The sequence below is a fragment of the Capricornis sumatraensis genome, chromosome 16 (assembly GCF_032405125.1).
Source record: "Capricornis sumatraensis isolate serow.1 chromosome 16, serow.2, whole genome shotgun sequence".
Classification (NCBI taxonomy): domain Eukaryota; kingdom Metazoa; phylum Chordata; class Mammalia; order Artiodactyla; family Bovidae; genus Capricornis; species Capricornis sumatraensis.
In genome coordinates, this window is record NC_091084.1 from 7,398,847 (window position 1) to 7,424,917 (window position 26,071).

General features: G+C 36.9%; 1 protein-coding gene across 1 annotated transcript in view; it reads right to left on the bottom strand.

Moving 5' to 3' along the window:
• Positions 1 to 26,071, bottom strand: part of DYNC2H1 (dynein cytoplasmic 2 heavy chain 1) — a 388,661-nt gene that overhangs the window by 225,182 nt on the left and 137,408 nt on the right. Inside the window, exons 53-61 of the mRNA XM_068988126.1 lie at positions 25,934 to 26,018; positions 24,558 to 24,712; positions 22,707 to 22,844; positions 10,332 to 10,445; positions 9,561 to 9,721; positions 8,503 to 8,626; positions 7,576 to 7,697; positions 3,400 to 3,486; positions 662 to 788 (exon numbers count right to left, since the gene is read on the bottom strand). Of these exons, the coding sequence (XP_068844227.1) occupies positions 662 to 788; positions 3,400 to 3,486; positions 7,576 to 7,697; positions 8,503 to 8,626; positions 9,561 to 9,721; positions 10,332 to 10,445; positions 22,707 to 22,844; positions 24,558 to 24,712; positions 25,934 to 26,018 (1,113 nt within the window). The remainder of the gene's footprint in view (positions 1 to 661; positions 789 to 3,399; positions 3,487 to 7,575; positions 7,698 to 8,502; positions 8,627 to 9,560; positions 9,722 to 10,331; positions 10,446 to 22,706; positions 22,845 to 24,557; positions 24,713 to 25,933; positions 26,019 to 26,071) is intronic.

The window sequence follows — 26,071 nt, forward strand, 5'->3', positions numbered from 1 at the left end:
TTGATGCTTTGAACTGTGGTGTTGGAGAAGACTCTCGAGAGTCCCTTGGACTGCAAGGAGATTCAACCAGTCCATCCTAAAGGAAATCAGTCCTGAATATTCATTGGAAGGACTGATGCTAAAGCTGAAACTCTAACTTTGGCCACCTGATACAAAGATCTGACTCATTTGAAAAGACTCTGATGCTGGGAAAGATTCAAGGTGGGAGAAGGGGACGACAGAGGATGAGATGGTTGGATGGCATCACCGACTTGATGGACATGAGTTTGAGTAAGCTCCAGGAGTTGGTAATGGACAGGGAGGCCTGGCGTGCTGCAGTCCATGGGGTCGCAGAGTTAGACACAGCTGACAGACTCAATTGAACTGAACTGATCTCCCCTAACTAAAAGAGATATAGGTTGCTTTGTCTAAAATCCATTCATATAAAGATACTGTGCTTAAAGATTAATTCACAACTGGGCCATTAATATCTAGATCATTTATCCTAAGCCGGCTGACAGTTAATGGATATTTTTCCTTTTCATTTTTGTTAACAAATATATCATAGATTTCCTGTCTTAAACAATGCCTCTTTATGGCCATGGACTGTATAGTCCATGGGGTTGCAAACAGTGCAACAGGACTGAGCGACTTTCACTTCACTGTGTGATCTCAGACAAACCTGCACATTCCATCTCCTGTGTTCTCTATCGAGCTGATTAATTAAGACTTCTGCAGCTTTAATTGTTTCTTGTGCTTTGCTTACTTCAGCTTCAAGTTTGGCAGCTTCTGAAGTCCTGCTCTGAAATCTATGAAAACATTAAAATTTAATTAAAGACAATCAGATTTAAGATAGATTTAATACATTATGCTTAGGTAGTAAAGTGAACTTTTATACTAGATTTTAATTAACTATAATATTGACAATATTTGCATATAAAATATCATTATTATAATAGACACGATACCAATGCTTACATTTAAAGGGGAATATTCTCACAGGGCTGTGATATCCTACTATATTATGTATAAACATCAATATGACATTCAAAGTTCCTGTCATAAGATTGATCTAATTTGTCTTTTCAGTTTTATTTGATTTTATTTAGTCCAGTAAAACTAGATGTCAACATCAGAAGAATTGTATATTTTCAAACAATGCACTATCTTTCATCTGCCATGACTGTCAATGGGCTGTTCCATTATCCAGCTTCTTCCTTACACCCACCTCACCCCTCATTCTAACTCCCACAAATACACACCTATGAAAATTACAAATAAAATTTTTCAACTCACATCAAATATTCATCCCATTAGATATATTCTCTCCCTATGTGCCCAACTGCCAAAGTTTAAAACTTCTTTTTAAATTATTTTCCTTAAAAATGCTTGTACAAATTTATTATTTTACTAAATATAATAGCAGATTCCATATGATTACTTAGTCCTTCAACAAATATGTAAGTGCCTTCAAAATGCCGAGGACTGGGCTTCCCTGGTGGTCCAGTGGTTGAGAATCTGCCTGCCAATGCAGGAGACACAGGTTCAATCCCTGGTCCAGGAAGATCCCACATGCTGTGAGGCAACCTGTGCACCACAACTGCTGAGGTCCACACACTCTAGAGCCCACAAGCCGCAACCACATCACAACTAGAGAGCAGCCCTTGCTAGCTGCAACTGGAGAATACCCACGGATAGCTACAGAGACCCAGCCCGGCCATAGATAAATAAATACATAAAAGAGAACACATAGGATCGTGCTGATTCTAGGAATAGTTCAAAACAAGTGCTATAATTCTCATTTTATAAATATGGAGACTTGGATCCAAACAGATTATTGCACAGGTCTTGCCAATAGTAAGCAGAGGACCTAAAATTCATATACAGGTATGCTATTAAGTTGCAGGCCCTCTATTCTTTATTGCCTCTCTAACTGCCCTGTTCTTCCCTCCCCGAGACATAAGACTCTAGGAGTCACTTGTCCAATATGGCAACCACATGTGGCTATCTAAATTTAAATTAATTAAAATTAAAAATCCAATTCCTCAGTCACATTCTCCAGAAGTCCTCAATCATATTATTCAGAAGGTTTTCATAATAATCCTCCCAAAATACTAGTAATATGATGCAGTGACTAAGAAAAGGAACTTAAACGAGCCAGACAAATATAGGATCTAATGCTTGCTTACTCATTTACTACTTGTTCAACTTAAGCAAACCTTTCTAATCTTTAGCGTTCTAATTGCAAATAATGGAAGAATATCCGCCTCTCAATATTGTTCTAGATGCTAAAAACATGTATACGTAAAGTGCCTAGGACAACATCTGACACGTGCAAAAGGCTAATAAATGGAGTTAAAACACTGGCACTATAAGCTAACTACTCAATAAATATTTGATAATTACTTCAGTATGAGTAAGTACTGATTCTGAGCATGTAATATTGAAAAGAATATATCATTTTCCTTATACTACTTTAATTAAATACCAGGAGGGAAATGATGTGATTTCATATCTATATGTCTAATATAAAAAAATTTAAGAATATTAAAAACATTGAATCTATAGCTTTCACTATACCTTTAATTTATGTATATTAAGTAAATGTATATAAATGTAAATAGAGATGATTGCTTCCTGACCATATATAGAAAAAAAAAATTAATAGATTTTAGTCTAATGGAACTTTTTCTTGGTACAATAATGTGTATTTCTTCCATAAGAAAAAAAGGAAATGTAATACATGACTTAAACAAAGTAGCAAGTGATAACATATGCTATATTTAATGACATTTTCTCCAGTTTTCCAATCTTTACAATTCTTAAATGAAAATGTTTCCATATTTGTAAGTTCCATACCAGTATTTTTTTTGTCCTATATTAAAAACAATCACAGGAACAAAGAGGTACATGAGGGCTTTAAGATTAATTCCTTTTATAAAGAGATTTTAGATTTGAGCATATTTGCATGAAGGAACATTTTTAATACCAAAAAGAGCAAAACTAAAAAGATAAAACATTTTTAACATGATAATGTACCATTCACAGTTCCAGACTATGGAATAAGTAGTACTGTAGCATCATCAGCAATACAGAAGTCTAAAATGCTGAGGTCAAAATAATAAAGAAGTAGGAATACCAAAAGGAAACACTCCCAGCATTAACACAGTACATTCACTTCTTCCTGCTCAGTTTTCCATTGCTCGGAAATATACACAGTGATAGCTATACAAATGGAAACTTATAATATTTTTGTTTTATTAAACTTTTTAAAAAGGAATACACTACGATTTTATATCATTCACCATTTTAAAGTGATAAATCAAAAAATTAATATATTACTTATAACGGTTTTTTAAAACAAGTATCAATTGCAGTAGGTTTTTAAATACTCAAAATATATTTCAAAACTTAACTTACTTTTCTTTGAGTTCTGATACTTTTTGACCAACAGAATTAAGAAGCTCTTCTAGTTTCCTTTTTCTATCTTCAGTTTTCCGCAAATTTCTAAAATATAATTCAATTTCATAGAAGTCATCTAGTTATCAACAAAAAGCAGGAACGGCACTGTAATATATAATCTTGCAGTAAACAAATAACAACGAAAATTGTCAATAATTCACGAGTTTTTATATCTTCATTTAGAATTTTATTTGAAAAGCAATGCTAAAATTAAAAGTGTATTCTCTGACCTAACCACATCACTTCCAGTAATCTACATTTTAAAACACTTGCGTAAACAGATTTCTGGATAAAAATGGCTGGATGGTATCACCGACTCAATCCACATGAGTTTGGGTGAACTCCAGGAGTTGGTGATGGATAGGGAGGCCTGGTGTGCTGCGATTCATGGGGTCACAAAGTGTCGGACACAACTGAGCAACTGAACTGAAGAGAATGTTAAAAACAACACAGATTCCAAATATGTTTTAGCTTCTGATAGACTGTGGATAAGTATGTGACACAAAAACAGAAAAAAAAAAACAACTGAAGAAAAAGGCAATTATTAAGAATCAAAAATGGTATACAAGAAAGGAAATATAAAATAATATTTAAGCTATAAAAATGATCACAATAATATAAATAGTATGATTTAACATGAAAATTTCATGCATTATATTGAGAAAAATAAGAGACTTAAGCAGCTAATATCTTCTTGTCTAAAGTAAGAAAGAAAAGATAATTCCAAAAATAGAACAATGAAAAACATGACATACTTCTTAGTTCGAATTCAGAACAAATGAGATAAAATATAACACTAACTCAGTAGCAAATTGAAATTTAAGACCCTAAAGTCATTAAATTTTTCCCACACCTGCCAGATAATATTTTAGAAAATATATGCTAAAAATTTTCAAAAACTTAGAGAAAAACAAATATTAGCACTAAAGTTCTAGACAGCTCTTTAAGAATATTAGAGATACCAAAGGAACATTTCATGCAAAGAAGGGCTCTTTATTTCATGCAAATAAATGACAGAAATGGTATGGACCTAACAGAAGCAGAATATATTAAGAAGAGGTAGCAAGAATACATAGCAGAATTATGCAAAAAAGATCTTCATGACCCAGATAACCACGATGGTGTGGTCATTCACCTAGAGCCAGACATCCTGGAATGTGAAGTCAAGGGGGTCTTAGGAAGCATCACTACGAACAAAGCTAACTGAGGTGATGGAATTCCAGCTGAGCTATTTCAAATCCTGAAAGATGATGCTGTGAAAGTGCTGCACTCAATATGCCAGCAAATTTGGAAAACTCAGCAGTGGCCACAGGACTGGAAAAGGTCAGTTTTCATTCTAATCCCAAAGAAAGGCAATGCCAAAGAATGTTCAGACTACTGCACAATTGCACTCATCTCACACACTAGCAAAGTGATACTCAAAATTCTCCAAGCCAGGCTTCAACAGTATGTGAACTATGAACTTCCAGATGTTCAAGCTGGATTTAGAAAGTTACAGGAAACAGATCAAATTGCCAACATATGTTGGATCACTCAAAAAGCAAGAGAGTTCCAGAAAAACATACTACTTCTGCTTTATTGAGTACACCAAAGCCTTTGACTACATGGATCACAACAAACTGTGGAAAATGCTTAAAGAGATGGGAATACCAGATCATCTTACCAGGCTCCTGAGAAAATCTATGTAGGTCAAGAAGCAACAGTTAAAATTGAACATGGAACAACAGACTAGTTCCAAATTGGGAAATGAGTACATCAAGGCTGTATACTGTCACCCTGCTTATTTAACTTCTATGCAGAGTACATCATGAGAAACGCTGGGCTGGAAGAAGCACAAGCTGGAATCAAGATTGCCGGGAGAAGTATCAATAACCTCAGAAATGCAGATGATACCACCCTTATGGCAGAAAGTGAAGAGGAACTAAAAAGCCTCTTGATGAAAGTGAAAGAGGAAAGTAAAAAAGCTGGCTTAAAGCTCAACATTCAGAAAACTAAGATCATGGCATCTGGTCCCATCACTTCATGGCAAATAAATGGGGAAACAATAGAAAAAGTGAGAGATTTTATCTTCTTGGGCTCCCAGATCACTGCAGATGGTGACTGCAGCCATGAATCACCTTGCTTGCTCCTTGGAGGTAAAGCTATGACAAACCTAGACAGCATATTAAAAAGCAGAGACATTCCTTTGCCAACAAAAGTCCGTCTAGTCAAATTATGGTTTTTCTAGCAGTCATGTATGGATGTGAGAGTTGGACCATAAAGAAAGCTGAGGGCTGAAGAATTGATGCTTTTGAACTGTGGTGTTGGAGAAGACTCTTGAGAGTCCCTTGGACTGCAAGGAGATCCAACCAGTCCATTCTAAAGAAAATCAGTCCTGAATATTCACTGGAAAGACTGATGCTGAAGCTGAAACTCCAATACTTTGGCCACCTGATGCAAAGAACTGACTCATTTGAAAAGACCCTGATACTGGGAAAGATTGAAGGTGGGAGGAGAAGGGGACAACAGAGGATGAGATGGTTGGATGGCATCACCTCCTCAATGGACATGAGTTTGAGTAAGCTCCGGGAGTTGGTAATGGACAGGCAGCCTGGTGTGCTGTAGTCCATGGGGTTGCAAATAGTCAGACACTATTGAGTGACTGAACTGAACTGAAATTTCTGGAATTTATTTTTTGTGCCTTAACAGTATTCCTTTACAAAATTTTGCTCTTTCTAAAGGAACTTCTCCCACTTTATCTATTCAACAACTTAATAGTAGGAAAAGAATGAGTGCATTCTGCTATCCATCTTTTAATTGCTTTTTCTTCATATTTTTGGTCTATTTAACACTTCACTTATTCATTTTTTTTCTTTTTTCTCTAATGATAAACAGTAACAATACTGTATTACTTTCAAGTGTACAGCACAGTGATTTCTCTAATGATAAACAGCTAAAATATTGTGTTACTTTCAGGTGTATAGCACAGTGATCCAGTTATTCCATTTTAGTTTATATGATATTGAATAAAATGTCTTGTGCTATATAATAAAACCATTTGCTTGCCTATTTTATGCATAATTGTTTGTCTTTTAATAATATACTCCTCACCTGTAAATAGTGCTGCACCCCAGTGCAGTAACAGGACCAGACGCATGATCCTACATGATCCTACGTGCATCTGGTCCTGTGCATGTAGGACAGGCATGGCATGTTTCTACATGTTTCTACTGCATGGCAATAGAAAGGGAGAAGGTGGAAATGGTGACAGATTTCCTCTTCTTGGGCTCTAAAACCACTGCAGATGGTGACTGCAGCCATGAAATCAGACGACGTCACAGCTCCTGTGATGAGAAACCTAGACAGAGTTTTGAAAAGCAGAAACATCACTCTGCAACAAAGGTCTGCATAGTCAAGGCTATGGTCTTCCCAGTGGTCATGTACAGCTGTGAGAGCTGGACCATAAAGGCAGAGCACCAAAGAATTGATACCTTTGAACTTTGGTGCTGGAGAAGACTCCTGAAAGTCCCTTGGACAGCAAGGAGATCAAACCAGTCAATCTTAAGGGAGATCAACCCTGAATACTCGTTGGAAGGACCGATGCTGAAGCTGAAGCTCCAATATTTTGGTCATCTGATGTGAACAGACGACTCACTGGAAAAGTCCCTGACGCTGGGAAAGGTTGAGGGCAGAAGAAGAGGGCGCCAGAGGATGAGATGATTGGATGGTGTCGCTGATCCAACAGACACGAACTTGGGCAGACTTCAGGAGAAGATGAGCGACAGGGAGGCCTGGGGTGCTGCAGGCCATGCGGTCACAAAGCATTGGACATGACTGGGCTACTGAAAAGCAACAACCCAATTATGTACAGATCTTTCTTGCAAGTTTTGTTATCTAGCCTTTCTGCCAGTTTCTAATTAGTTTTCCATGATAATCGTTCCACGTGGAGATGTGTTTTTGATGTGTCTGTGGTTTAGGCGAGGTGAGCTCTACAGTCTCCACTCCATTATCTTGATCTACATTTGTAATTTGTATTTAAATGACTCAGTGTTATCAGCTGTCTTTTTAGATACAGACAATAAATAAATCCTAATAATATGTCATCAATTGATGAAAATGAAGGTTAGGGTTGTTTATATTTTATATTTAACTTACGATTCTAATCCTGCCTGTTCAGTTTCCAAAGGCTGAATTCGTTCCAAGACATGGGAGTACTGGACATTGGCTTTAACCCAGGCAGCTAAGGGAGCAGCTGCAGTACTGGCACGCTTAGCATTCTGAAAAAACACATCGGAAATTATCCCACATCCTAACTTCATTTGAAATAAAGGTAAGGTTAATTCCAGTGTATTTTAAGGATTTGTTTAATAATTTAACCCAAATAATGAAGTTTTTGGTTTACAGCAAAAATAAAAATAAAGTGAATTGCTGTTTTAAGTAAAAAATATATAAACTATTTTCCTTAAGAACAAATCTTTTTGAACCACATACAATCTTTAATAGAAATCTATCATTCTATTGATATAAATAATTATTAGACACATTTGTAATGAATACATGTGCCATCCACAACAATCTTCAAGCATCATTTCTCTCTCTTCAATACAAAGAATAGATCTTTATTAGATAAAAGCACTGTTGAAACAATTGCTATTGGCGTCAAAGAAGTACATGACATTTTAAATAAAAGATCTAAGAAAGATAAGAATCATGAAATTGAAACTGTTTGCCGAATTAGATATATGCATTCCAACAGAGAGATGTGTAATTATATGACTAATATACAAGAAGAAATAAAAGCATACAGGCAAATTGGAAGTTATAACTGTTTAGGAACTTACCAATGAGAGCAGATCGTAAGACTCAAACACCACCTAAGATAATAAACCTGTCTCCAACCCTCTAGATTCTAGTTTACCCAATTCTTCTGGTAAATACCTCCCAGCTATAACAGTTACAACTTATTATAAAAAACTTACTTTTTTAAATAAACTAAAAAACAAATAATGTAAACCATCACATTTTGACAAGAAGAATATAACAAGAGTATGGAAAGGGAATTCAAGGTATCTGTAAAATTACCTTTGGATCAAAAGATCCTTTATTTTTAAGTAGAAGTTCTTCAACACTCTCTCTTATTTCCTTTGGAATATTTCGTGCATCAAAGGTTGCTATGTCTTCTCGCACACCTCTCTTTGCAAGGAAGCTAGAAATAAAGCATATTAATTCAAATGAGGCTAAATATAGTTTGCTATTTTTAACAAAAATATCAATTTAATAGAGTGGTATATACAATACTTTCAATCTATTAGTTAACCAATAGAGTACTTTTAAAGTACTTAAGTTTCTAAAGTAACATTTCTTCATCGTTTTTTATAGACAAGGAGTTCCAGAAAGATGCACAACAGCTTTACTAAGGTTCTGTGAATACACTGAAGCAATACAATGAAGGAATTATAATACTGAACTCCATCCACATCCCTTTATGTGAACTCCTGAGTAACTAATACATTATAAGATATGCAAGAAAATATTCTGACTCCTTTATAAGAAGATATTTTAAGTGCTCTCTCAATTTTAAATCTCCTTCCCCATTTCAGATTGAAAAAGAACTCTGCTATCAGAATGAATACCAGCACAAACTATAATGCCATTGCTATACTGTGAAACTGAATGTTCCACATTATATACTGAGTTAACAGTCAGCCTTTTCTCCTCTAGTTTACATCCCTTTTATATTTTCATGGAGCTCTCACTTGCTCTCTGTATCTCTCTGCCTCTGCCAAGAGTGAAAAACTCTTTGAGAACAGTGACTATATTTTCTTCATCAGCACACCACAGTAAATACATTACTCTGCACCATGTAAAGACTAAATCAATATTGATGTTTATTAAGATGTTCTTAAACACTTTAAGGCATTCGTCTTCTCCTTTGACACTTTTTACAATCACTTATAGAGGAAGAAAAATATAGTTCTTGAAATATGACTACATAGACCATCCTGAAATATTAGGGGAAAGTGTGTAACCCTGTACTTAGATGAAGTTCAGTTTGAGAAACAATATAAGAAATTATAAAAATATGAAACAATGTATAATTTACTCATGAAATAACATTTTTCACAAATTCAAAAACTTACCTTTTCATGCTCACCCAAGATGTGTCAAAGATACCCATTAATCTCAAAACGCCTTCAAGAATGTCTCTGATTACATCAGGAGGCATACGCAGGGAACGGATTTCTGAAAGAGATTCTGGCTTAATGTTTCCAACTGCTAGTTTAGCTTCATTGACTAGAGGCTAGAAAACAAAAAGGGTATTTAAACATTCAAAAAATATACATGGAAATATGCTAACTCTTTAAAAATTATCTAATATTGTCATTTTATTTAAAACAACTAGTTATTAATACCCTTTCTCTTCCAATATAAAAATGCTCTAAAACACACAAAGTACAAAATGTTCAAGTGGGGAAAGCTAGAGTTTCTGGCACCATAACTTCCACAGTCTAATTTGGAAAATCTCATCTGTTTTGAGACAATCTGCCATTTTCAAGAGGTCCTTTCTTTTCTAATACATGCTTGCTTATTTAATCAAGCCTCAAGGGGAAAAAAAAAAAAAAAAGGCCTAAGAGTTTGTCTTAATTTATCTGCAAAATATTTCTTCTTCTTACAGTGTAAACAATATGATTCGTGGAAAACAAAGATTATTTTTAACAACCATTAGCTAATTTCGTTACTTCTCCTAGCAGACTTTCCTTCCTATTTCTCTTTTATAAACAGTATTACGTGAAAGCCACACGGGTAATACTATTAGGAAATAACTTATGAAAATAATGTTTAAACTCCAATGTAAAGTTGAAAATCAAAACTATAAATGGCTCTTACAGTGTTTCCTATTTTTATCTTACCTGTACTTCTTTCAATTCATCATCAATTTTGTTCTTCCTTTCTTCAATTTTAATGACTTCTTCTGCTATTTTGTGCTTCAGTCTTTCAAGTTCTGTCTTTTGCTCACTAGCATCCTACAGGAATATTTAAGCAGTATTCCAAATGATTTTAATGCACTCAACATTTAAAAGCATAATACCAAAAATGTTATTTTAACAGCACTATTAAATGCTTTTCTAATATTAATTGACATGAGAGTTTCTAACATGCCTAGGAAACTGATGCTATACTTTATAGTAATTTATATAATTTATAATTTACTCTATATTTCTATTAGGAAATATGCTTTAATTTTTCTGAATAGCAAAGCAATAAATGTTTACTATATAAAAATCAAACTGTCAGAAATGCGTAATTTAGAAAATGATCATAATAATATACATTTAACACTTGCAACAACCCCAGAGAAATACTATTATGCTCATTTCATAAACAAGAAAACTAAAAATAGAAGTCTTGTCTAATTCTAATAGTAGAATAGTAATAATTCTTAGAGACAAGCTATAGTATTCTAAAACTTTGTTTCTATATTTTAGACAAAAACTAATTGAAATTATTATACAATATGCAAATATATGAACAAAAATTAGTTAAGATTAAAAGAACACAATGATATATTAATAACACATGATGTTTTTACTCATATATTCAAAAATCAAGAGTCCCACATATATAAACATGCTTGAACATTATGAATGTTTGTATTTATTTATACTATCAAAAAACCAAGGAGGAAATTTGTCAAGAAATCTTCCAAAAGTTCTAATAACAGAAATTCTCAACCATATTATAATCATCCAAGGAGTTTTAAGACTAATGTTTGGTGTCCTTTCTACACCTATTGTGACAAATATATCACATTACATACATAAACAGAATCATTATCTTGTACACTTGAAACTAATAAAGGGGTGTGAGTCAATTATATCTCAATTAAATCAAAAAGGAGACCAGAGTCCCCTCCCTCTCTCTCTCTCTACCTGAATTGAAAGAAACAAATTTGCTGTTTAAGCTGGCAACAACAACAAAACTAATGCCTTGCGTCCTATTACCATATCCCTCAGGCACCTGACACAGGAACTCAATTAAAATATTCTACATTCCACAAGTGTTTCTACCTGTGTATCTCTGCTACCAGTCCTCAAAGGGGAAAGTTCTTTTCTCAAACTCCACAGTATCAAAATATTCCCTAAAGGCCCTACTCATGTGCTTCACGTTTTATTAACCTACTTTTCCAACTGTAAGTTACAACTATTCTGAATACGTACAGCATTTAATATGTGTGTTCTTTCCTTATGTCACAAACCTGGAGTAGCAGGCTTTAAAAGTCGCACAGTTTGGTGAACTTATGAATGAGGCAGAGAGGGACAGACAGGGACTCTGGAAAGATCATGATACACTGCTATATTTAAAATGGAAAACCAAAAGGACCTAGTGCAAGCACATGGAACACTGCTCAACGCCAGCATGGATGGGAGAATAGACACATGTACATGTATGGCTGAGTGCTCTTGCTGTTCACCTCAAACTACAACACTGTTAACTGGCTACATCTCAATACAAAAGGCCTTTTGGTGTCAAAAAAATTAAAATCAAGGAAGAAAAAAAGAAGTTGCACAATTCAGTATTTGTCTTTCTATGCCATTAGTTCAGTTCAGTTTAGTTGCTCGCTCATGTCCGACTCTTTGCAACTCCATGAACCGCAGGACACCAAGCCTCCCTGTCCATCACCAACTCCCGGAGTATAACCAAACCCATGTCCATTGAGTTGGTGATGCCATCCAACCATCTCATCATCTGTTGTCCCCTTCTCCTCCTGCCCCTAATCCCTCCCAGCATCAGAGTCTTTTCCAGTGTGTCAACTCTTTGCATGAGGTGGCTAAAGTACTGGAGTTTCAGCTTCAACATCAGTCCTTCCAATGAACACACAGGACTGATCTCCTTTAGAATGGACAGGTTGGATCTCCTTGCAGTCCAAGGGACTCTCAAGAGTCTTCTCCAACACCACACTTCAAAAGCATCAATTCTTCAGCCCTCAGCTTTCTTTATAATCCAACTCTCACATCTATACATGACTACTGGAAAAACCATAGCCTTGTCTAGATGGACCTTTGTTGGCAAAGGAATGTCTCTGCTTTTTAATATGCTGTCTAGGTTGGTCATAGCTTTGCTTCCAAGGAGTGTCTTTTAATTTCATGGCTGCAGTCACCATCTGCAGTAATCTTGGAGCCCAGAAAAGATAGTCTCTAAATGTTTCCACTGTTTCCCCAACTATTTCCCATGAAGTGATGGGACCAGATGCCATAATCTTAGTTTTCTGAATGTTGAACTTTAAGCCAACTTTTTCACTCTCCTCTTTCACTTTCATCAAGAGGCTTTTTAGTTCCTCTTCACTTTCTGCCATAAGGGTGGTGTCATCTGCATATTTGAGGTTATTGATATTTCTCCCAGCAATCTTGATTCCAGCTTGTGCTTCTTCCAGCCCAGCGTTTCTCATGATGTACTCTGCATAGAAGTTAAATAAGCAGGGTGACAATATACAGCCTTGACGTACTCCTTTTCCCATTTGGAATGCGTCTGTTGTTCCATGTCCAGTTTTGTTGCTTCCTGACTTTCATACAGATTTGTCAAGAGGCAGGTCAGGTGTTCTGGTATTCCCATCTCTTTCAAAATTTTCCACAGTTTGTTGTGATCCACACAGTCAAAGGCTTTGGCATAGTCAATAAAGCAGAAAGAGATGTTTTTCTGGAACTCTCGTGCATTCTTGATGATCCAGCAGATGTTGGCAATTTGATCTCTGGTTCCTCTGCCTTTTCTAAAACCAGCTTGAACATACTTATGTATAAAATAACAAACAGAACTGTCGTCTATTTATCACTGAGCAAAATTATTAACTTATAATACAAGATGCAGAGTTATTTTTCTAGGTCTAATCTAGGTAATCTAGGTAGCTACAGTCTTTGAAATCTCTCTTCCCAGAACAGCCCAGAGAAAAGAGTAGCACAGAACACTATGTATCTCAATAATATTCACTAGTGTGGAAGTGCACAGGCTCACAGAGTACTGAATATTTTCCTTTGTTAATATACAGATATCAATGATATTATCTTTTATGGGTTTTTTTTACTGTTTTTCAAATTACTAGTTAAAGGTAAGTTAACCCAAAAGTGTTCCAACTGCAACAACAGAAGTTAGAAGAATATGAAACAAAGCTTTCAACTTCCTGCAGAAAAAAACAATATCTGATAGATATTTTTACAATAAAAATGACTAGCTGCTTCAGATAAGCATTTATATTATTTTGTTTCTAAAATTCCTTGAGAAAAAGTATGCTAAAGTTTTACAGCATAAAAATTAAAATGATTTTCTGATCTGTTACCTCCAGGCCAGGTAGTCCATAAATGTATATTGTAAACACCGAATGTGAACATAATCATCAGTTATCTGAAAATACTATTGCTTCTGAAGATTTTCCATCTGCCAATGAATTAATTTTGACATGACAGGTGAAATCTTTTTGCTTATGCCACCCTCAGTTCAGCCCAGATAACTCTCTTGTGAAATTTACAGACAATAAACTTCCTTTCCATGCTCATAAAGCTTTGGTGCATAAGAATTATTCTTTAACTAAGTACAAAGAATCAGGTAAGAAAGAATAATAATGAGACATGTTCCAGAAAAAGAAAACTTCATCAAATTCCCTCTGAGAGCTAGTTGTAGATGCTGCAACAAATGAAATACCACAGCAGGCACTACAGCCAAAAGGAAACACCTAGAGACTGTTTTACAGCTCCTGAGAAACAATATGATAAAGACGAACCACTGAATAGGAGGGTTAAGAGACAAACTTTAGGAAATTTTGAAGAAAGCAGAACAAATATAAAGTGAGAAAATATAAGAAAGTTAGAGAACCAGACTAGGAAGCCCAAAGCCCAAATAAGAATTCTAAAATGCAAGAACAGAGAAATAAAGGAAAAGGAATTATCAATAAAATAATTTAAGGAAATTTCCCAAAACTGAAGGAGGCAAATTTTTAGGTAGTAAGAACTCATACTGGACACAGTGGATGAAAATAAACCTAAACCAAGGCAAATCACTGTAACTTTAGAACAATGAAAACCAAGATCTAAATGATTCCAAGGTGGGGGGGGGGGGGGGGGGCGGGGAACAGGTTATCCAAACACAGATCGGAAATTAAAATAGTGCTTTAATCACCAACAATGGAAGCTAGGAGAAAATGGAACAATGCCCTCAAACTCATGAAGAAAACATAAATATTCCACCCTAGAATACTATTCCTATCACACAACCAACCAACCAACCAAGAACACAGCAGAACGTTCATATATATGAGATCTCAAAACTTATCTTCCATGTACCCTTTCTCCAGAAGCTTCTAGGGCCAAGCTCCAGACATGAGGCAATAGACCAAGATGGTAAAGAAGGATCGCAGGACAGCAACTGAGACCAGGCAGAGAAGGAAGCAAGCCACAAGGCTCCAGGAGAGAACGCTACAGGGGGCTGAGGAAAACCATAAAACAGCAGAGGCTTCAGGAAGTCTTCACAGAACATTTAGAACACATTTTTAAATAGGCAGTTTATGGAGTCATATTACCACTTCCCTTCCCAACTATCAGAAGTCAGGGAAAAAATGGTTATTCGTCTAAGAAATTAAGTCAAAGAAGCTCAGGATTTGTAATTACCAGGCCAAGGACTACAAAGCTAAGGTTGAGAACAAGATTTTCACACGAAAAACAAGGGCATCGCATTTATTTGCTGATTAGTGATGTTGAGTATCTTTTCATATATTTGTGAAACGTATGACCCCTTTATATAAGTCTTTTTTCATGACAGGCCAGTGCAAATCTTTTGCCTATTTGCAAACTGAATTGTTAGTTTTATTGAGTTGTAATCATTTCTGTACATGTTGGAAACAAGTTTTTTTTTTTTTTATCAAATACACATTTGTCAATATTTTCTCCCAGTCTGTGACCTGCCTTTTCATTTTCTTTTTTAATTTCTATGAGGTCCAATTTGTCATTTATTTTCCTCTTCTTCTTTGGTATTATATCTAAGAAATCCCTGCTTTACCCAACATCATAAACATTTTCTCCCTAATTTTCTTCTGAAGTTTTATAATTTTATGCTGTACATTTAGGTCTATGTTTCATGTCAAGTTATTTTTCATTTGTCTGAGGTGTTTTTCCTCTCTTCATAGATATCTAAATATTCCAGTACCACTTCTTAAAAGAATATTCCTTTCCACATCTAAATGATATCATTGTATGAAATTATTTGACTATGTATGTTTGAGTCTGTTTCTGGATTCCATAGTGTTCCGAAAAACACTATGCTTACATCAGTGATACCCTACCTTGACTACTGTAGATTTATAGTAAGTCTTTATATATTAAGACTTTCTAAAAGTGTCATTTACTTTTACTGAGATATATACTCTAGTCTGAAAAACCCTGAAATTAATTTAAATAAAAGAGGCATTAGACTTGAAGTAAGGTTAACATCACCTACATGGAGATGGTGAAACATATTTAAGACACAATCATGGATGTAAAACTAACAGAATTCAAGGATTCTTTAGATGCATGGGTTAAGGGAACAGAAGTCTAACACAATTTATAAGTTCTGTTTTGAACAATTAGCTATATTGTAGTGCCATAACTAAGAAAAGGAATACAGGAAAGGAAATAATGAGTTTAGTTTTGAACTGTTTTGAATTGTAAGGCTTACAGGACTTTCAAGAAGACCTATCTAACAGATTACTGATTATGTAAGTCTGAAGCTCAGAGGAGGAATAGGGCTAAAGGACAAAAAATTATGGACTTAGTGGTAGTAAGTAATCAGTACCAAAAAGCAAGGTAATGGGCCGAAGCACACAGAAAAGGTAGGCAAATGTGAAAGGATATCCTGGCAAGGGAGAACAAGATGGCAGAGGAGTAGGTGGATGTGGGGTATGTCTCTCTCCACGGACACATCAGGAACACACCTTCAGACACAGAAGTGCATGCAGAACACAGGCTGAGAATGGACAGGAGTACCCAACCAGCAGAAGAGAATACATAGAACCACGCAGAACTCAGTAGGATGAAGGAACTAGGGAGGAAAATAGGACTGGACCTGCCCTCTGCAGTGAGGGAACAGAAGCTGGGTTCTGATCCCCACATCGGGGCAACTGACTGCGTTAGAGGAGAAACATTTAAGGCTGAGAGTGAAGCAGCTGATCTGTGGCAGCCTAAATGGAATGAGAATCAGACAGTCCTTGCCGCAGCCATACATCCCTGGACAGGGTCACAGGTCCCCTAGAAGGAGCAGCAGCTGGGAGCTGGAGCTTAGGGATTGTGGAGCAATCCCAGGGTGAGGGCTGCTGTTGACTACAGAGAGACGGATCAAGGAGATGTGAGGGAGGAGACTGTGGTGGGAAATGCGTGTGGAGGAAAGCCAGGCAGCCATGGAAGCAAGGAGATATGCTGAGTCACACATATGGGGTGGAGCCATCACCACAGCCTCCCTCCCCCGACACACCAGCATCAGCAGCTGAACAGTAGAGAAGCTGGCCCACCAAACGCCTGACACCATGAACTACACAGTGGGACCCCACGCAGGGTGCTCCTTTAAGTGTCTGACCTGTCAATCTATAGAGTAGTATCCTAGCCAAGGGGGCCCCTCTATGTGCCGGCTACTGCTGCTGCTGCTGCTAAGTCGCTTCAGTTGTGTCTGACTCTGTGAGACCCCATAGACAGCAGCCCACTAGGCTCCTCTGTCCCTGGGATTCTCCAGGCAAAAGCACTGCAGTGGGTTGCCATTTCCTTCTCCAATGCATAAAAGTGAAAAGTGAAAGTGAAGTCACTCAGTTGTCCTCAACTCTTAGCGACCCCATCGACTGCAGCCTACCAGGCTCCCCAGTCCATGGGATTTTCCAGGCAAGAGTACTGGAGTGGGTTGCCATTGCCTTCTCCGCTATGTGTCTGATGCCGTGAAAAACAGAGAAGGTCCCCAGGCAAGGAGGCCCTCTAAGTGCCTGAACAGGCAGAGCTACAGAGAAAGACAGGCGAAAGAGGCCTTCTAATCACCAGCTACAAGAGGCTCAAAAAAAGACTCTGACAGGGCCATAACTCCTGCAGCTGAGGCGGGCCATAACTCCTGCAGCTGAGGGAGCCCATGTCCTTGAACACTTGGCACTGCCAGGGTCCCCACAGGCCAAGCAGCTGTGCCAACTTCATGTTCAATCCTCACTGGGGCAGAACTGCCATAGGCAAAAAATGTCTTGCATCTATGCACACAGGGTCACTTCGGTCCTGTCCAACTCTGCAACGCTGTAGACTGTGGCCTGCCAGGCTTCTCTGTCAGGGGGATTCTCCAGGCAAGAATACTGGAGTGTATTGGCCAACACTGGTTGCCATACCCTTCTAGAGCACTGTATTTCCTGCTGCCCTAGCCACCAACTCTCTGAGTACCTGGTGCTGCCAGAACCCCTGCGACCCAAGCAGCTGCACCACCTCTGCACCTGGCCCTCACTGGGGCAAACCCAAGTCCTCCAGGACAGCCTAAGGAGCAAACCACAGTGGACAACCCACATGCAGAGGTGGAAATAAAACCACAGTTGAAACCCAGGGGCAGTATGGCTAAGGAATAAGACCTAAAACCTTCCCATCAGCTGTACAAGCTGCAGATTAAATCCACACAAATAGGTAGACTCTGTCTATGGAAAATATAAAAGGCCATTGAGAGCTCCTACAAAAGAAAACACACTAGTCTGAGAGCTGTGGACATTGGAGGCAAGAACACACAGAAGTAGGACCAGATTCGAATCTGAGCTGCTCCCAAAGCAAGTCGAGAGACCAGCAGAGTGTTGGAGGGCATGCTAGGGAGGTGAGGTGGACTGTGAGTCCCAGGGAGGGAAAGGACCCTGACAGCAGTGACTCAAAAAAAACATTTATTACTCTTATCTTTTCATTGTTCTGTAGATGCTTCTGGATGTTTTTTTCTTTTTTATTCCTTGTTTTATGCTCCCCTCTGATATAGCTGTCCATTTTATTGGCACTGTTCAGTTCAGTCGCTCAGTCACGTCCAGCTCTTTGCGATACCGTGAATCGCAGCACGCCAGGCCTCCCTGTCCATCACCAACTCCCGGAGTTCACTCAGACTCACATCCATAGAGTCAGTGATGCCATCCAGCCATCTCATCCTCGGTCATCCCCTTCTCCTCCTCCCCCAATCTCTCCCAGCATCAGACTCTTTTCCAGTGAGTCAACTCTTCACATGAGGTGGCCAAAGTACTGGAGTTTCAGCTTTAGCATCATTCCTTCCAAAGAAATCCCAGGGCTGATCTCCTTCAGAATGGACTGGTTGGATCTCCTTGCAGTCCAAGGCACTCTCAAGAGTCTTCTCCAACACCACAGTTCAAACGCATCAATTCTTCGGTGCTCAGCCTTCTTCACAGTCCAACTCTCACATCCATACATGACCACAGGAAAAACCATAGCCTTGACTAGACGGACCTTAGTTGGCAAAGAAATATCTCTGCTTTTGAATGTGCTATCTAGTTTGATCATAACTTTTCTTCCAAGGAGTAAGCATCTTTTAATTTCATGGCTGCAATCACCATCTGCAGTGATTTTGGAGCCCCCAAAAATAAAGTCTGACACTGTTTCCACTGTTTGCCCATCTATTTCCCATGAAGTGATGGGACCAGATGCCATGATCTTCGTCTTCTGAATGTTGAGCTGTAAGTCAACTTTTTCACTCTCCTCTTTCACTTTCATCAAGAGGCTTTTTAGCTCCTCTTCACTTTCTGCCATAAGGGTGGTGTCATCTGCATATCTGAGAACAAATATATGGCAATAAAATGGATAACCTGGAAGAAATGGATAGATTCTTAGAAAAATTCAATCTTCCCAGATTGAACCAGGAAGAAATAGAAACTATGAACAACCCAATTACAAGCACTGAAATCGAAGCTGTGATCAAATATCTCTCAAAAGACAAAAGCCCAGGAACAGATGGCTTCACAGGTGAATTCTATCAAACATTTAGAGACAAGCTAATGCCAATCCTTCTAAAACTCTTTGAAAAAACTGCAGAGAAAGGAACACTTTTCGAACTCATTCTATGAGGTCACCATCACCCTGATACCAAAACCAGACAATGACAACACAGAAAAAGAAAACTTCAGGACAATATCACTGGTGAATCAAAAGAAATCCTCAGCAAAAGTTTAGCAAACAGAATTCAGCAACACATCAAAAAGGTCATACACCATGATCAAGTTGGGTTTATTCCAGGGATGCAAGGACTCTTCAATATATGCAAATCAATCAATGTGATATACCATATTAAATTGAATGATAAAAATCATATGATAATCTCAACAGATGCAGAAAAGCCTTTGACAAAATTCAGCACCCATTTATGATTAAAACTCTTCAAAAAAAGGGCACAGAAGGAACCTACCTCAACATAGTAAAGGCCATATAGGATAAGCCTACAGTAAACATTATTCTCAATGGTGACAAACTGAAAGCATTCCTCCTAAAATCAGGAACAAGACAAGGGTGTCCATTTTCACCACTATTATTCAACATAGTTCTGGAAGTCCTAGCTACAGCAATCAGAGGAGAAAAAGAAATAAGAGGAATCCAGATCAGAAAAGAAGTAAAGCTCTCACTGTCTGCAGATGACATGATACTGTACCTAGAAAACCCTAAAGATACTATCAGAAAATTACTAGAGCTAATCAGTGAATTTCACAGTGTTTCAGGAAACAAAATCAATACACAGAAATCACCTGTATTTCTATATACCAACAATGAAAAATCAGATAAGGACTCAATCCAATTCACCATTACAACAAAAAACAAATATCTAGGAATAAACTTACCCAAGGAGACAACAGAAATGTACACAGACAATTATAAGACACTGATGAAAGAAATCAAAGATGACAAGAACAGACGGAGAGATATTCCATGTTCCTGGGTAAGAAGAATCAATATTGTGAAAATGATTATACTACCAAATGCTATCTACAGATTCAATGCAATACCTATCAAATTACCAATGGCATTTTTCACAAAATGCCAAAAAACAAAAAATTGCACATTTCATATGAAAACACAAAAGATCCTGAATAGTCAAAGAAATCTTAGAAATAATGGAGCTGGAGAAACCAACCTTCCTGACTTCAGATTATACTAAAAAGCTACATTCATCAATACAGTATAACAGAAACAGAAATATAGATCTATGGAATAGCTACATGTAAAGGAATGAAATTAAAGCACTTCCTAACACCATACACAAAAATAAACTCAAAATGGATTAAAGACCTAAATGTAAGACCAGAAACTATAAAACTCTTAGAGGAAAACATAGGCAGAACACTCAATGACATAAATCAAAGCAAGATCCTCTATGACCCACCACCTAGAGTAATGGAAATAAAAGCAAAAGTAAACAAGTGGGACCTCATTAAACTTAAAAGGTTTTGCACAGCAAAGAAAACTATAAGCAAGGTGAAAAGACAACCCTCAGGCTGAGAGAAAATAATAGCAAATGAAACAACTGACAAAAGATTAATTTCCAAAATATACAAGCAGCTCATACAACTCAATACCAGAAAAACAACCCAATCAAAAAGTGGGGAAAAGACCTAAACATATTTCTCCAAAGAAGACATACAGATGGCTAACAAACAAATGGAAAGATGCTTAACACGACTCATTATTCAAGAAATGCAAATCAAAATTACAATGAGGTATCACCTCACACCAGTCAGAATGTCCATCATCAAAAAGTCTACAAAGAATAAATGCTGGAGAAGGTGTGGAGAAAAGGGAACGCTCTTGCATTGTTGGTGGGAATGCAAATTAATATAACCACTATGGAAGATGGTATGGAGATTCCTTAAAAAGTCAGGAATAAAACCACCATATGACCCAGCAATCCCACTCCTAGGCATACACCCTGAGGAAACCAAATTGAAAAAGACACATGTATCCCATTGTTGATGGCAGCACTATTTACAATAGCTAGAACATGGAAGCAACCTAGATGCCCATCGAAAGATGAATGCATAAAGAAGTTGTGGTACATATACACAGTGGAATATTCAGCCATAAAAGGGAACGAATTTTAGTCCATTCTAATGAGGTGAATGAACCTAGAACCTATTATACAGAGTGAAGTGAGTCAGAAAGAGAAAGATGAATATCGTGTTCTAACACATATATGAGTGAGTGAAGTCACTCAGTCGTGTCCGACTCTTTGCGACCCCATGGACTGCAGCCTACCAGGCTCCTCTGTCCATGGGATTTTCCAGGCGATAGTACTGGAGTGGATTGCCATTTCCTTCTCCAGGGGATCTTCCTGACCCAGACATTGAACCCAGGTCTCCCGCATTGTAGACAGATACTTTACCGTCTGAGTCACTAGGAAGTCCAAACACATATATATGGAATCTAGAAAAATGGTACTGAAGAATTTACTTACAGGGCAGCAATGGAGAAGGAGACATAGAGAACAGACTTATGGACATGAGGAGAGGGGATGAGAGCGTGAGATGTAGGGCAAGAGTAACGTGGAAACTTACATTTCCACATGTAAAATAGAAAGCCAACGGGAATTTGCTATATGGCTCAGCAAACTTAAAACAGGGCTCTGTATCTACCTAGAGGGGTGGGATGGTTCAAAAGGGAGGGGATATATGTGTACCTATGGCTGATTCATGTTGAGGTTTGACAGAAAACAGCAAAATTCTGTAAAGCAACTATCCTTCAATAAAAAAATAATTTTTTTAAAAAAAGAAAACCCTGGCAATAAAGAATGCAGAGAAATCTCCCTTGGGACGGTTCAACCAAAGAAAGGCAATGTAAAAAGAAGATACAAAATATTAAAAATATCATGAAAGTATAGATAGAATAAATAAAGACATTTTATAAATCCTAAGAATATCAAAAACAGGCTTGAAGCCTGAAGGAGATAATATTAAGAAAAATAAAATATTAACTAACAGAGGGTAAGCTAAAGCAGTTACAGACAAATCTATACCAATCAAAATGTTTATACTTTTGTACTTATAGGATTTAGATAAATTAGTGTATGAACAACTGAGGAGACTACAGTTGTGATTTTAAACAATATGGGAAAATAATACACTCTTTCCAAAAGTTCAAGTACACAACACTATCAATCTACTCAATATAGACAAGCGATACTTTTTAAATCCATTTAAGTAAAATCATTATTTTTCACACTGAACCACAACCAGGTATAAATGGCCTTCCTATTGTTTGCATCTCTGTGCTTCTTCTAAATGTTACCTGCATTGATACTGTGATCTCTTGAAGAGCAGCATCTGCTTCGTCTTGCTTAGTTTTAAGTAATACACTTTGTTCTCCAGCTGTTCTGTTCAATTCAGCCACAAGAGCTTTAGCTTCATTTAGTTTAGATACACCAGCCTACATTAACAGAAGAGACTGACAATATTAAAAGAAAAGGAATTTTATATACATAGGGTAAACAAAGTCTATAAGAATGAATGAAAAAAATATAAATGTGTACAAATACCACATCTGCAAGTGAACTTGGGTTTTTTCTTATTGCTAATTATAACAATTTAGTCAACTTTTTACCCATTAAGATGTAGAAAAAGACTCCACAAAGGCTTTAGAGGAAAATGGATCTTAAAGCATCACAGTAAAGCTGAATACATTAACATATATTAATTAGCTTAACCAGTGGGGTTTTACTCAACTGCATTAGACAGGAAAGAAAATAGAAAGAAAAAAATACTCAGTAAACCTTTCTAATTTTTCAGTGTCATTAATTGAACAAAAGGACCTCAGGGACCACTCTTTTTATATTGGACATGCCTTGGTTTTGTTTGTCCATTATCCAACTATTTTATAAGAGACTGCCTTACATAGGGTGCTGGTTAGCAATCACTCCAAATGCTTTGGCTATTCTTTGGGCAGGGGGGCGGGGTGGGTAGGTGACCCTGGTCTGGCCATTTTAACACTCCACTCCACTGTCCATCAATAATCCAAGGAATGAAAATGAAAAATACTCTCTGTTCTTCAATACAATTACATTTTTGTCACAAAACGAATCAGAAGAAAGATAGCAATGGCAAAAAAAGGGAATGTAAACTTGGTGGCTCAGACGGTAAAGCTTCTTCCTACAGTGTGGGAGACCTGGGTTCGATCCCTGGGTCGGGAAGATCCCCTGGAGAAGGAAATGGCAACCCACTCCAGTACTCTTGCATGGAAAATCCCTTGGACCAAGGAGCCTGGTAGGCTACACTCCATGGGGTCGCAAAGAGTCGGACACGACTTAGCGACTTCACTTCACTTCACTTCAAACAGTATTTATTGAGCACCCAGTACAGAGGACAGGCATCATGCTGGTTCTTTACATTAGCATTTCATCTAACGTACACAAGACATTGACCCAATAAAGCTATAACTCAGTAAATTTACCTCAAATACAATAGAGAACTAAATCAGGAAATTAACTTTTCAAAGCATGTGCAGTTAGTGGCTTAATATAAATGAAAGTAAATCAGTAGAAAGAAGGATAAAGATAACTGTCAATTAATGTTCCTGGTTTCCTACCCTTACAAAGAGAAGCAAGAACTCTGGAGACAGAATGCTCTCTGACAGAGTCTGAGGTTAGCATTCTAACAGCACACTTAAGCTGAAGCTCTACAATTATAGAAATACAAAGAGTTCCAAATGTACTAAGTGACATAAATCAGAATATAATAAATTATCCATAATAATGAAATAAATATAATAAAATATACTTTTAAGAATGTTTATAAAATATAATTATAAATATAAAGTCTACTATAAAACATAATATCATATATTATGTTTTAATTAATAATAGGCACTTTTGATTTCTAAAATAAGTTCATGTGAAAAAGACATTTAAAACCAGCACAATAAGCTATCAAAAGCACACAAATAACATGCATAGTGAAGTAAAGAAATAATTATTCAACCAAAAAAAATACAAAACCACTACTATAAGCTAATGGGCAATATAGATAGGTGGGACAGTTTTCCAGGATACTTAATACAGTACAATATTTATTTATCACATTGTGATTTACATAATCCTTGTCCCTTACACATAAATAAAATAATTTTAGATCACCAATAATGTACCTGCAAATGACTTTGTCTTTTTAATAATTCCTCTTTCTTGCTGCTACTAATGGCAGAATATACACGTAAAAAGGTCATATATCGGCTTGGTGTAGCACCATATGCTTTACAAGACTCATGGATTAATAAAAAAGATTTTAGAAAATCAGGATCAACTATAAAGAGGAAAAAAAGATGACAATGTAAGTATGGTCCATTAAGAATTACAGAAAATAAATTTAACTATATCTTTTTCTACTCAATGAAATTATGAGATAATATATTTGCTTAAAGGTGAACAGGTATTCCTAGGTATCCATGCATAGCTTCCATTATTCTTATTATTTTGCATTATTTTTTCCAGTGGTCTCTACACTTCAACTGTATGTATATACCTTTCCCTGTATTTCCCCTGACAAGTTTCACTGCTGCAAGAAAGATAAATCTACAGTTTCCCATGTCAATTAATTGGGACTACATAACAGGTAGTCTAAAAGTAAGCTTACTAAAAGCTGTATGAGTGGAAAAGATATACCAAACCAAATAACACCTATTCCCTCCTATGTACATGGGAAGAAACAGGGCTTCAAAAGTCAAAAAATTAAGAACAAGCTCTCGTTAGCTTCAATATACACATGTGTGCTCAGTCATGTTCAACTCTTTGCAAACCCGTGGACAGTAGTAGCCTGCCAGGCTCCTCTGTCCATGGAATTTTCCAGGTAAGAATATTGGAGTAGGTTGCCATTTTCTCTCCAAGGGATCTTCCTGACCCAGGGATCAAACCACATCACCTACACCAGCTGGCAGATTCTTTATTACTTGAGCCACCTGGGAAGCTGATATATACATGACCAAACACATTCTTTCTCTCTTGTTGTCTCAACCTATTCCCTTCTGTATTCCCTACCCCAGTAAACAAAATCAACTTCTAATAAATTTTTCCAAGCAGAACCCTGAGAAATATTCTTGCATCCTTCTTCTTCCTTGCATACAGCAGCCATTATATAACCAAATCCTCTTTAGATTACCTCCTAATACCACGCAAGTCCATTCCTTCCTCTTAGATTAGAAGGCAATAGCCTTCTACACTGGAGAAGGAAACGACAACCCATATACTGGTCTATAGCACCCCTGTTTCTCTGTATACCAATCTATTTCTAATATCTGAAAAAAACAGGTGGATGCAGAGACTTCTCTTTCTAAAACAAGACTCTTGTCACATCTCTAACAAAAACCTGTCAATTATCCCAAATCACTAAGAAGTCAGAATCCAAATTCCTTCTGTAACATGACATGGAAGGCTCTTCATTACTGACCCTGCTTACCTTATGACATTAGAAAATGGCAATTATTTCATCAATAAAAGCCTGGTAAAATCAATTTCATCAAGATACTACCTGATTTCTTTTTCTTTTCTTCTTTTCTTTTTTTGTCACTATATCTTTCTTCACCACCCATTTCACTGAGTAACATTTCAGGTATCTAAAACAGGAAGAGCATTTCTTTAAACTTCAATTCAGTATGAAAAATGTTTA